Source organism: Nerophis ophidion, linkage group LG25, assembly GCF_033978795.1.
Source record: "Nerophis ophidion isolate RoL-2023_Sa linkage group LG25, RoL_Noph_v1.0, whole genome shotgun sequence".
In the NCBI taxonomy this organism is placed as follows: domain Eukaryota; kingdom Metazoa; phylum Chordata; class Actinopteri; order Syngnathiformes; family Syngnathidae; genus Nerophis; species Nerophis ophidion.
This window is the reverse complement of record NC_084635.1, coordinates 38,693,710-38,705,970: the sequence shown is the minus strand read 5'-3', so window position 1 is coordinate 38,705,970 and position 12,261 is coordinate 38,693,710. Positions and strand designations below refer to the sequence as shown.

The 12,261-nt window shown below is 40.1% G+C and overlaps 1 protein-coding gene across 5 annotated transcripts in view; it reads left to right on the top strand.

Moving 5' to 3' along the window:
• The window catches only part of LOC133543014 (serine/threonine-protein phosphatase with EF-hands 1-like), a 38,514-nt gene that overhangs the window by 1,689 nt on the left and 24,564 nt on the right, over window positions 1–12,261 (top strand). For 3 of the 5 annotated variants that reach the window (XM_061887369.1, XM_061887363.1, XM_061887368.1), the window contains exons 2-5: window positions 1,330–1,394; window positions 5,557–5,589; window positions 10,662–10,789; window positions 10,883–10,937. In XM_061887369.1, the coding sequence (XP_061743353.1) occupies window positions 1,349–1,394; window positions 5,557–5,589; window positions 10,662–10,789; window positions 10,883–10,937 (262 nt within the window). In that variant the 5' untranslated portion in view covers window positions 1,330–1,348. The remainder of the gene's footprint in view (window positions 1–1,329; window positions 1,395–5,556; window positions 5,590–10,661; window positions 10,790–10,882; window positions 10,938–12,261) is intronic. The other 2 variants (XM_061887365.1, XM_061887364.1) reach the window with 2 other exon arrangements.

Here is a 12,261-nt window from a genome sequence, read left to right as displayed (position 1 = left end):
TGGATCTAACATAATAGTGTGAGAGTCCAGTCCATAGTGGATCTAACATAATAGTGTGAGAGTCCAGTCCATAGTGGATCTAACATAATAGTGTGAGAGTCCAGTCCATAGTGGATCTAACATAATAGTGTGAGAGTGCAGTCCATAGTGGATCTAACATAATAGTGTGAGAATCCAGTCCATAGTGGATCTAACATAATAGTGTGAGAGTCCAGTCCATAGTGGATCTCACATAATAGTGAGAGTCCAGTCCATAGTGGTTCTAACATAATAGTGAGAGTCCAGTCCATAGTGGATCCAACATAATAGTGAGAGTCCAGTCCATAGTGGATCCAACATAATAGTGAGAGTCCAGTCCATAGTGGATCTAACATAGGTGTGACAGTCCAGTCCATAGTGGATCCAACATAATAGTGAGAGTGCAGTCCATAGTGGATCTAACATAATAGTGAAAGTCCAGTCCATAGTGGATCTAACATAATAGTGTGAGAGTCCAGTCCATAGTGGATCTAACATAATAGTGAGAGTCCAGTCCATAGTGGATCTAACATAATAGTGAGAGTCCAGTCCATAGTGGGGCCAGCAGGAGACCATTCCGAGTGGAGACAGGTCAGCAGCGCAGACGTCCCCAACCGATGCACAGGTCCACCCTGGGTCCGGACACTGGACAGCCAGCGCTTCATCTGTGGCCACTGGACCTGTGTCCCCCCCTCCACAAAGGAAAGGGGGGCAGATCAGAAAAGAGACGGCAGATCAACTGGTCTAAAAGGGGGGTCTATTTAAAGGTTAGAGTACACAAATGAGTTTTAAGATGGGACTTAAATGCTTCTACAGTCACTGTATACAGGCGCACATGGCGTGTGTGTGTGTGTGTGTGTGTGTGTGTGTGTGTGTGTGTGTGTGTGTGTGTGTGTGTGTGTGTGTGTGTGTGTGTGTGTGTGTGTGGCAGCAAACCTTTTATTATAATTGCACTTGCTATGTACTGCACATATTGCAAGTGCAATTTCAATGTTTATGATGTGCATTCATTAGGGAAACAAAGCAGCAAATGGTTGTTTACTTCAATGATTTCCCCTGAAACGTGCAGTGTGGTTATAAAGTGTATTTTCTTTCATTGATTTGATTTGATATTTGGAATTTGTCAAGGCAAAGCCCGCCATTCCTGAATAGTCTGAACAGTTTGAAGTTGGAAGGCTTTGAATGTGGAAGAAAATTTAATGCTGCACCTGTAATGACCACCTGTTTCTCCCTAGTGCTGTGGTGAGTGTGCGGACACCTCATGTCACACCTGCAATGTGACACACCTTTTTCCCTTTCGTCTGACTTCAGGGCCCGCTTGCTGCTCATCATGGGATGTGGCGCCTCTGTTGCCATAGAAACACACATGCCGAGAGGTGAGGCGGGTGCACCAAATTTGTTCACTTCCAACATGATTTTCTTTTACTTTGAGCATTCAAACACTCCATCCTTTAGTCCATGGGTGCCCACACTTTTTCTGCAGGCGAGCTACTTTTCAATTGACCAACTCGAGGGGATCTACCTCATTTATATATATATCATTTATATTTATTTATTTATGAAAGAGGCATTTTTGTAAACAAGTTAAATGTCTTTAATGATAATACAAGCATGTGTAACACATATAGATGTCTTTCTTTCACGAAGACAAGAATATAAGTTGGTGTATTACCTGATTCTGATGACTTGCATTGATTGGAATCAGACAGTAATGATGATAACGCCCACATTTTCAAATGGAGGAGAAAAAAAGTTGTCCTTTCTGTACAATACCACATGAAAGTGGTTGGTTTTTGGCATCTAATTCATCCAGCTTCCATACACTTTACAAGAAAAACATTGGCGGCAAATTCCGTAGCTTGCTTGATTGACATTCACGGCACCCGAGGGTCTTGTGAGATGACGCTGGCTGCTGCCAGTTCATTATTATGAAAAAATGACAGAGAGGAAGGCGAGAAACACTTTTTATTTCAACAGACTTTCGCGCCGTCCCTTCCGTAAAAACTCTAAAGGCCGACTGCACATTTCCTATCTTCACAATAAAAGCCCTGCTTCATGCTGCCTGCGCTAACAAAATAAGAGTCTCGGAAAGCTGGCGTGCACATCACTTGTGCTTTCTGAGGGATCGCTTGTGCACGCCAGTTTTCCGAGACTCTGTATTTAGTTAGCGCAGGCAGCATGAAGCAGGGCTTTTATTGTGAAGATAGGAAATGTGCAGTCGGCCTTTAGAGTTTTGACGGAAGGTACGGCGCGAGAGTCTGTTGAAATAAAAAGTGTTTCTCGCCTTCCTCTCGGTCATATTTTCATAATAATGATCTTGCAGCAGCCAGCGTCATCTCACAAGACCCTCCGGTACCGTGAATGTCATTTAAGTGACGTCTTGGTGAAGATTAATGATCACTAATTTTTAGGTCTATTTTTTTTAAAAGCCTGGCTGGAGATCGACTGACACACCCCCCGCGGTCGACTGGTAGCTCGCGATCGACGTAATGGGCACCCCTGCTTTAGTCATTCAAATACAAAAGTCATATTTAATGTTTTTTTTCTTCAAAATAAGGTGATTGATTGTATTTTTAAATCCAACCTGGTTCAGATATTCCAGCATGTGTTGAAGTATTTTTGAGCATATTTAACAATACCGTGGTAATGATGATAATAACAACGGGGTTGGGACGGCGTGGTGCGGTGGTAGAGTGCCCGTGTCAGCAACCTGAGGGTTCCTGGTTCGATCCCTACCTTCTACCAACCGAGTCACATCCATTGTGTCCTTGAGCAAGACACTTCACCCTTGCTCCTGATGAGTGGTGCTTAGGGCCTTGCATGGCAGCCCCGCCATCAGTGTGTGAATGTGATAATAGTGTCAAAGTGCTTTGAGTACCTTGAAGGTAGAAAAGCACTATACTAGTATAACCCAATTTACCATTTAAAGGACAAAGATAATTGTGCTCGCAGTAAGGGTGATATGAAAGGTTGCTATGGTTACATCACCACTAAAGTGCCGCCATTGACACAACGGATGGAAATATGAATGGCAACTAGGAGCTTGTCGCTACAATAATTCATGCTCTTCTAACTCTTACTGTTACCAGGGACGCAACCTTGAAGGGGGCGTGGTTTTAAGGGATTAGATTAGACCAGACCTGCGCAAAATATGGCCCGCGGGCTACATGAGGCCCATTAAGACTTTCAATCCAGCTCGCCGGACGTTTTACATCATTTTTTTAGACTTTTCACATCAAAAGTGTATTTGCTTTTATGATGTGCAGTGATGTTTTTAAATGAGCGTCAGTCTTGAACTATACAAAGTACAAACCCCGTTTCCATATGAGTTGGGAAATTGTGTTAGATGTAAATATAAATAGAATACAATGACTTGCAAATCCTTTTCAACCCATATTCAGTTGAATGCACTACAAAGACAACATATTTGAGCTTCAACCTCCATAAACGTATTTTTTTTTTGCAAATAATAATTAACTTAGAATTTCATGGCTGCAACACGTGCCAAAGTAGTTGGGAAAGGGCATGTTCACCACTGTGTTACATCACCTTTTCTTTTAACAACTCTCAATTAACGTTTGGGAACTGAGGAAACTAATTGTTGAAGCTTTGAAAGTGGAATTCTGTCCCATTCTTGTTTTATGTAGAGCTTCAGTCATTCAACAGTCCGGGGTCTCCGCTGTCGTATTTTACGCTTCATAATGTGCCACACATTTTCAATGGGAGAAAGGTCTGGACTGCAGGTTGGCCAGGAAAGTACCCACACTCTTTTTTCACGAAGCCACGCTGTTGTAACACGTGCTGAATGTGGCTTGGCATTGCCTTGCTGAAATAAGCAGGGGCGTCCTTGAAAAAGACGGCGCTTGGATGGCAGCATATGTTGTTCCAAAACCTGTATGTACCTTTCAGCATTAATGTTGCCTTCACAGATGTGTAAGTTACCCATGCCTTGGGCACTAATGCACCCCCATACCATCACACATGCTGGCTTTTACACTTTGCGTGCATAACAGTCTGGATGGATTGCTTCCCCTTTGGTCCGGATGACACCATGTCAAATATTTCCAAAAAACAATTTCAAATGTTGACTCGTCAGACCACAAAACACTTTTCCACTTTGCATCAGTCCATCTTAGATGATCTCGGGACCAGAGAAGCCAGCGGCGTTTCTGGATGTTGTTGATAAACGGCTTTCGCTTTGCATAGTAGAGCTTTAACTTGCACTTACAGATGTAGCGACCGACTATTTAGTGACCGTGGTTTTCTGAAGTGTTCCTGAGCCCATGTGGTGATATCCCTTAGAGATTGATGTGGGTTTTTGATACAGTGCCGTCTGAGGGATGGAAGGTCACGGTCATTCAATGTTGGTTTCCGGCCATGCCGCTTATGTGGAGTGATTTCTCCAGATTCTCTGAACCTTTTGATGACATTATGGAGCGTAGATGTTGAAATCCCTAAATTTCTTGCAATTGCACTTTGAGAAAGGTTGTTCTTAAACTGTTTGACTATTTGCTCACGCAGTTGTGGACAAAGGGGTGTACCTCGCCCCATCCTTTCTTGTGAAAGACTGAGCATTTTGTGGGAAGCTATTTTTATAGCCAATCATGGCACCCACCTGTTCCCAATTAGCCTGCACACCTGTGGGATGTTCCAAATAAGTGTTTGATGAGCATTCCTCCACTTTATCAGTATTCATTGCCACCTTTCCCAACTTCTTTGTCATGTGTTGCTGGCATCAAATTCTAAAGTTAATGATTATTTTATCAGTTTGAACATCAAATATGTTGTCTTTGTAGCATATTCAACTGAATATGGCTTGAAAAGGATTTGCAAATCATTGTATTCTGTTTATATTTACATCTAACACTATTTCCCAACTCATATGGAAACAGGGTTTGTATCTCAATGGTTGAAATCTGCACTTATGAATGTTGTAGGAGTTATTCGGGTCATGTAGGTCAGTGGTCCCCAACCACCGGGCCATGGCCCGGTACCAGGCCGCAGAATTTTTTTTATTTTTTTTAATTAAATCGACATAAAAAACACAATATACACTTACAATTACCAACCACAAAAACCTCTCTTTTTCATGACAAAAACGTCTCTTTTTCATGACAAAGAAGAAAGGAAAAAAAAAAAGGACCCCGACCCCGCCTTAGGGTTAGAGTTATTTCCTAGCATAGCAGATACTACACTACTGTAATCATGCTCAGGTATTATGAAATCTCGATCAAATTCATGCACTCAGACAGTCAGCTTGAATGGACTAATTATAAATATTTGTTCTCTCATTAACCTTTTTTAGCATAATGTAAGTAGTTGTTCATCCATTTGATGGACATGGCCACGCCCACGCTGCTACCTGACTGATGGTTGTGATCTCTTCTTTTTAATGAGTGTTGTTCCTCTCCAAGGTCTTGTCATTTGCTTCATTTTTCCAGCCCGCCTGTTGCTTGTGTCCTCCCCTGTGTCTCGTTAACGCCCCCACTCTTTGACACTCATTTCAATCAATTAACACTTCTGTGTTTCTTCACACAGACCAAGCTGCAAAAACCCCCAGTCCGGCTCTGAGTAAGACCAGTTCTTTTCTACACATCACTAGTCTATCTCAACATAAATGAGTTCTTTCATTTACGACTGATGAATATTATTACAATCTTATAATATATGTATATGTTTTTATTAGGGCTGAGCAACGATTAAAAATTTTAATCAAAGTTAATCGCACTATTTCTCCGATTAATTGCGATTAACTGCATTGTATACACAAAGCCCAATAATGAATTCAAAAGTAGTGTGTAGTGCACCTTTATTGGAATATTCTCCCACATGAACGAAAGCGCCAAAACATTTGTTGTGCAAACACAATTTAAATCAGTCCTTGTTAAACAGTAGCAGTTAAATAGCATATTTTATGAAAATCAACTCCAAAAATGTAAATGCAAACATTTAAGCTTATTGCCACTGCCAGGGTATTTAAGTTATCCTGTTTGTTATGGAAAATAAATATAATCTACATACAAATCTCTGAGCCACAATCATAACATCTGAACAGGCAATTTCTGAGGTAACAGCAGAAACATTTTTTTTTATTAGGGTCTTATGTTTAAAAAACCTATATTATAGGTAGTGGGCTGTTTTAGGGAATTTTGGATCAAATTATCCGTGGTAGCAATATTAATAATGTTGTGTTTATTCTGCGTAGTGCACTTAAAATAATTATGACCATATCTAGGAATTGATATGATGGGAATTTTCCGATTGTTTGCTTGGTGCTTTGATAAACTGAACGCATCATATACATGGTACTATATTGTGATGTTATGAACCAGGGAAAAAAAGAACTACCCTACCCAGCATGCAACAGGAGTGAAGATCATGCAGGTTGTGTCGCCATGACGGCATCTTGTATGTTGTGATATGCACGCTCTGAAAGCAAACGTTAAGAACTCAGCCAACACTCCTGGTCTGCATTATTCATAAATAGACAGACAACACATATACTCCGCTGCTTCACAGGCCGCTGGATGTAGCCGGCAAAGTATTCCCATGCTAGCTAGCCGGTCTAGCAAGCACGCGTCATTCAGTCCAAAACGGCCCGATCTATCCACATTCAGAATTGTCTGGCGGTCGTAAGTGATCCCGGAGTGACCACGCTGTAAGCCAGCCATGACATTTGCAGAATTGTCCGGTATTTTTGCCAAATGTTCCATCTTTACCAAGAGCCCCTCCACGCCGAAGTACATCCGGGAGATGCCATCTTGTTAAGAAAAGGCGTTAACAAAATAAATGCATGTAAACAACATACGCAAATGTGCGATAAAATAATTGTCGGCGTTAATAGATTGATGAGTTAACGCGTAATTAACGCATTAATTTGCCCACCCCTAGTTTTTATATATATATATATACATATAAATATGTGTATACATACATTATATATATACGTGTGTATATATGTATATATGTACATATATACATCCATCCATCCATTTTCTACCGCTTATTCCCTTTTGGGGTCGCGGGGGGCACTGGCGCCTATCTCAGCTACAATCGGGCGGAAGGCAGGGTACACCCTGGACAAGTCGCCACCTCATCGCAGGGCCAACACAGACAACATTCACACTCACATTCAAACACTAGGGCCAATTTTAGTGTTGCCAATCAACCTATCCCCAGGTGCATGTCTTTGGAAGTGGGTGGAAGCCGGAGTACCCGGAGGGAACCCACGCATTCACGGGGAAAACATGCAAACTCCACACAGAAAGATCCCGAGCCTGGATTTGAACCCAGGACTGCAGGAACTTCGTATTGTGAGGCAGACGCACTAACCCCTCTGCCACCATGAAGCCCCACATATATACATATATGTATATATATATATATTTGTGTGTGTACGTATATATGTGTATATATATATGTATATATAATGTGTGTGTGTGTGTGTGTGTGTGTGTGTGTGTGTGTGTGTAGAGTATATGTAAAAATATGTTTTTAAATGAAAAAAAAAAAGTTTAAGCCAGTTGCTGCTCATTTCCTAGTCCAGTAAGCAGTGGGGTGGCATGCATGTGCAGAGTGGGCAATTGTGATGTGAATTATATTTATATAGCTCTTTTCTCAAGTGACTCAAAGCGCTTTACATAGTGACACCCAATATCTAAGTTACATTTAAACCAGTGTGGGTGGCACTGGGAGCAGGTGGGTAAAGTGTCTTGCCCAAGGACACAACGACAGTGACTAGGGCGGCACAAGCGGGAATCGAACCTGCAACCCTCGAGTTGCTGGCACGGCCACTCTACCAACCGAGCTATGCCGCCGTTACATTTGCATAGATTGAAACATTGAAACATTTTGCTTCGTCAACATAGGCCCGTAACTAAAAAACAGTTTTAGCCGCTGAACTCAGAGGAAAAAATGGCTCGTTGGTTTGAGAGAAACACGCTAAAAGGAAGGATAAAGTATTATTTCTATCTCGGCATGCGCATAATAACACTAAAGAGTGACATAAATAATACAAGCAGCTTTTTCATGCAGCCCATGTACCTCAGCTATAAAACTCATATCAAGTTCATGAAGGTAGTCTTCAAAATATACATTTAGGTGTACATTTTTTAAAAGATAAATTGTAATTTTCTGTGTGGTTTCATTTGCAAGGCAAATGTTTTCAGACTAAGAAAGTAGTCTGTGAATGTGGCTTTGGAGCAACATTATAACATACATGTTATGTTTAAATGACACTTTCGCAGCATCATGTTAGACCCGCTCGACATCCATTGCTTTCGGTGCCCTAGAGGGGGGGGGGGTTGCCCACATCTGAGGTCCTCTCCAAGGTTTCTCATAGTCAGCATTGTCACTGGCGTCCCACTGGATGTGAATTCTCCCTGCCCACTGGGTGTGAGTTTTCCTTGCCCTTTTGTGGGTTCTTCCGAGGATGTTGTAGTCGTAATGATTTGTGCAGTCCTTTGAGACATTTGTGATTTGGGGCTATATAAATAAACATTGATTGATTGATTGATATAAAATGGCAACATTTCCACCAAAGCATATTAAGTTAAGTTAAAGTTAAAGTAGCAATGATTGTCACACACACACACACACTAGGTGTGGTGAAATATGTGCTCTGCATTTGACCCATCCCCTTGAGAGGTGAGGGGAGCAGTGAGCAGCAGCGGTGCCGCGCCCGAGAATATTTTTTGGTGATTTAACCCCCAATTCCAAGCTTTGATGCTAAGTGCCAAGCAGGGAGGTAAAGGCTCCCATTTTTATAGTCTTTGGTATGACTCGGCCCGGGGTTTGAACTCCCAACCTACCCATCTCAGGGCGGAGCATCTAACCCAGGGGTCACCAACGCTGTGCCAGCGGGCACCAGGTCGCCCGTAAGGACCAGATGAGTCGCCCGCTGGCCTGTTCTAAAAATAGCTCAAATAGCAGCACTTACCAGTGAGCTGCCTCTATTTTTTAAATGGTATTTATTTACTAGCAAGCTGGTCTCGCTTTGCTCGACATTTTTAATTTTAAGAGAGACAAAACTCAAATAGAATTTGAAAATCCAAGCAAGTATTTTAAAGACTTGGTCTCCACTTGTTTAAATAAATTATTTTATTTTTTTACTTTGCTTCTTTTAACTTTCAGAAAGACAATTTTAGAGAAAAAATACCGCCTTAAAAATGATTTTAGGATTTTTAAACACATAGACCTTTTTACCTTCTAAATTCCTTCCTCTTCTTTCCTGACAATTTAAATCAATGTTCAAGTAAATTTATATTTTTTTATTGTAAAGAATAATAAATACATTTTAATTTAATTCTTCATTTTTAGCTTCTGTTTTTTCGACGAAGAATATTTGTGAAATATTTCTTCAAACTTATTATGATTAAAATTCCCCCAAAATATTTGTCTTTGTTAGAAATATAGTTTGGTCCAATTTTTTATATATTTTAACAAAGTGTAGATTGGATTTTAACCTATTTAAAACATTTAATTATAATTCTAAAATTACTCTTAATCAGGAAAAATTACTAATGATGTTCTATAAATTCTTTTTTTAATTTTTTCAAAATGATTCGAATTAGCTAGTTTTTCTCTTCTTTTTTTCGGTTGAATTTTGAATTTTAAAGACTCGAAATATGTATATAAAAATATTTATCTGTTTCTATATATATTTATTGTGCGAAATCATTAAGATGATCAGTGTTTCCACAAAGATAAATATCATGAATTATTAATAATAACATAGAGTTAAATGTAAATTGAGCAAATTGGCTATTTCTGGCAATTTATTGAAGTGTGTATCAAACTGGTAGCCCTTGGCATTAATCAGTACCCAAGAAGTAGCTCTTGGTTTCAAAAAGGTTGCTGACCCCTGCTCTAACCACTAGGCCCCTGAGTAGGTTAAATACATCCTATGGAGGTGTGTTAAATGTGGGTGTGTCTCTTTAAATACAAGATGGTAACTTGCCGAATGCAGCAAAAAGTATTTCACATGCGTGAGTGCATGAATGCTCATTTTATCATGCTTTCATTAGACTTACAACGTTGCGTGCGATCACAGTAGTGTAGTATCTGCTACACTAAGAAATAACATGTTTTCCATATGGTACAAGATTACACTCCTTTGTGTGCCTTACAGTCTGAAAAATACGATTTTCATTGATAGATTTTTGAGCGCCGTGTGTAATGTTCTATATTTTCAATAGAATACATAAAATGTTGGCGTTGTTTACTTGAGTCATATTGCCATCGTAGTGCAGTCTACACGTATCTCTTATGTTTGACTGCCATCTACTGCTCACACATGTACTAAATACAATTTCTCAGAGGTCGGTAAGCACAACCAGAATTATTCCGTACATTAGGCGCACCAGGTTATAAGGCGCACTGTCGAGTTTTTGAGAAAATGAAAAGATTTTAAGTGAGCCTTACAGTCCGAAAAATCCGATATTGATAGATTTTTGACAGTAATAAAGTATGGGCATTAAGAGTCGGATTGGTATCGGGGTTTCCCGATATCAATATTTTGGTACCGATACCAAAATGTAATTTGTTACTTTTCCAAATAAAGGACACCAAAAAAAGCATCATTAATTTGAAGAGAAAATGTGATGAGACATTAAAGCTGACGTGTGAAGGTGTTTCCTCTGCAGCAATGAAGGCAGCGGTTCTGATCCAAGGCTGGTACCGGCGCTACATGGCCCGCCTGGAGATGAGGCGAAGGTACACATGGAACATCTTTACCTCTATCGAGTATGCGGGCGAGCAGGACCAGCTGCAGGTGTGTGTGTGTGTGTGTGTGTGTGTGTGTGTGTGTGGAAGATGAAGCTTTTGGAAAGTCCGCGCTAGCTTCTCCCTGCGGCTTCCTCCTCAGCTCTCCGGCTTCTTCAGCTTCATGCTGGACAACTTCACTCAGCTGCAAGGGTCAGGTGAGCACACACCTCTCCATTTCAGCTCTTTTGTCTTTCCCTCTTGTCTGTCCATCAAATCCACAGCACTTTCATCAGCGTTTATTCTGATGAGGGGGAGAACCCTTGAGGTTGCCTAGCAACGCATGTGAGCGTGCTGTGTTGCAGCTGTGGATTAAGCCTGCTCTCATTTAGCTAAAAGGCCCTCGCTAATCCTGAGCTGGGCTCATGGAATAAATCATCTTTTTCCTGCCAGAGGAGGTCACACGCTTGTTGACATCTACCACACACGCCATCTGTGTGCGCCATGCAAACACACAAAGGAACTAAGCGTGTTCCCACTCATTGGAGCCTTTTGCAGCACCGACTCAGCGTCAAAAACAGGAGATAAAAGACGTTTCTCGTGCTACTTTTTGGATATTAATCGCTCTGGGCTTTCACCAGCAATGTGCGTATGAGAGCGTGAAAACAACAACATGAAATATCATCCACTAAACCAGTGGGGGTGGGGGGACACGGGAGGTGGGGCTACATAAGGATTACATTTCTTTTTAATTTCTGGCAAATTGATGCACTTTAAATCTACAGAGTTAAAAACTAAATTAAAAAAAATAGTTATTATTTGTTATCTATATTTCTTTAAAATGAATAAGAATTCAGTGTTATGCAGAGGTGTACTTAAAACAATAATGTAGGCCAGGGGTCACCAACACTGTGCCCGCGGGCACCAGGTCGCCCGTAAGGACCAGATGAGTCGCCCGCTGGCCTGTTCTAAAAATAGCTCAAATAGCAGCACTTACCAGTGAGCTGCCTCTATTTTTAAAATTGTGTTTACAGTATTTACTAGCAAGTTGGTCTTGCTTTGCTCGACATTTTTAATTCTAACAGAGACACAACTCAAATAGAATTTGCAAATCCAAGAAAATATTTTAAAGACTTGGTCTTCACCTGTTTAAATAAATCCATTTATTTCCGAAAGACAATTTTAGAGAAAAAAATACAACTTTAAAAATGATTTTAGGATTTTTAAACACATATACCTTTTTACCTTTTAAATTCCTTCCTCTTCTTTCCTGACAATTTAAATCAATGTTCAAGTAAATGTTTTTTTTTTTTATTGTAAAGAATAATAAATACATTTTAATTTAATTCTTCATTTTAGTTTCTGTTTTTTGGACGAAGAATATTTTTGAAATATTTCTTCAAACTTATTATGAATAAAATAAAAATACTCTGGCAAATCTGGAAAATCTTTATAATCAAATTTGAATCTTATTTCAAAGTCTTTTGAATTTCTTTTAAAAATTTTGTTCTGGAAAATCTAGAAGAAATAAGGATTTTTCTT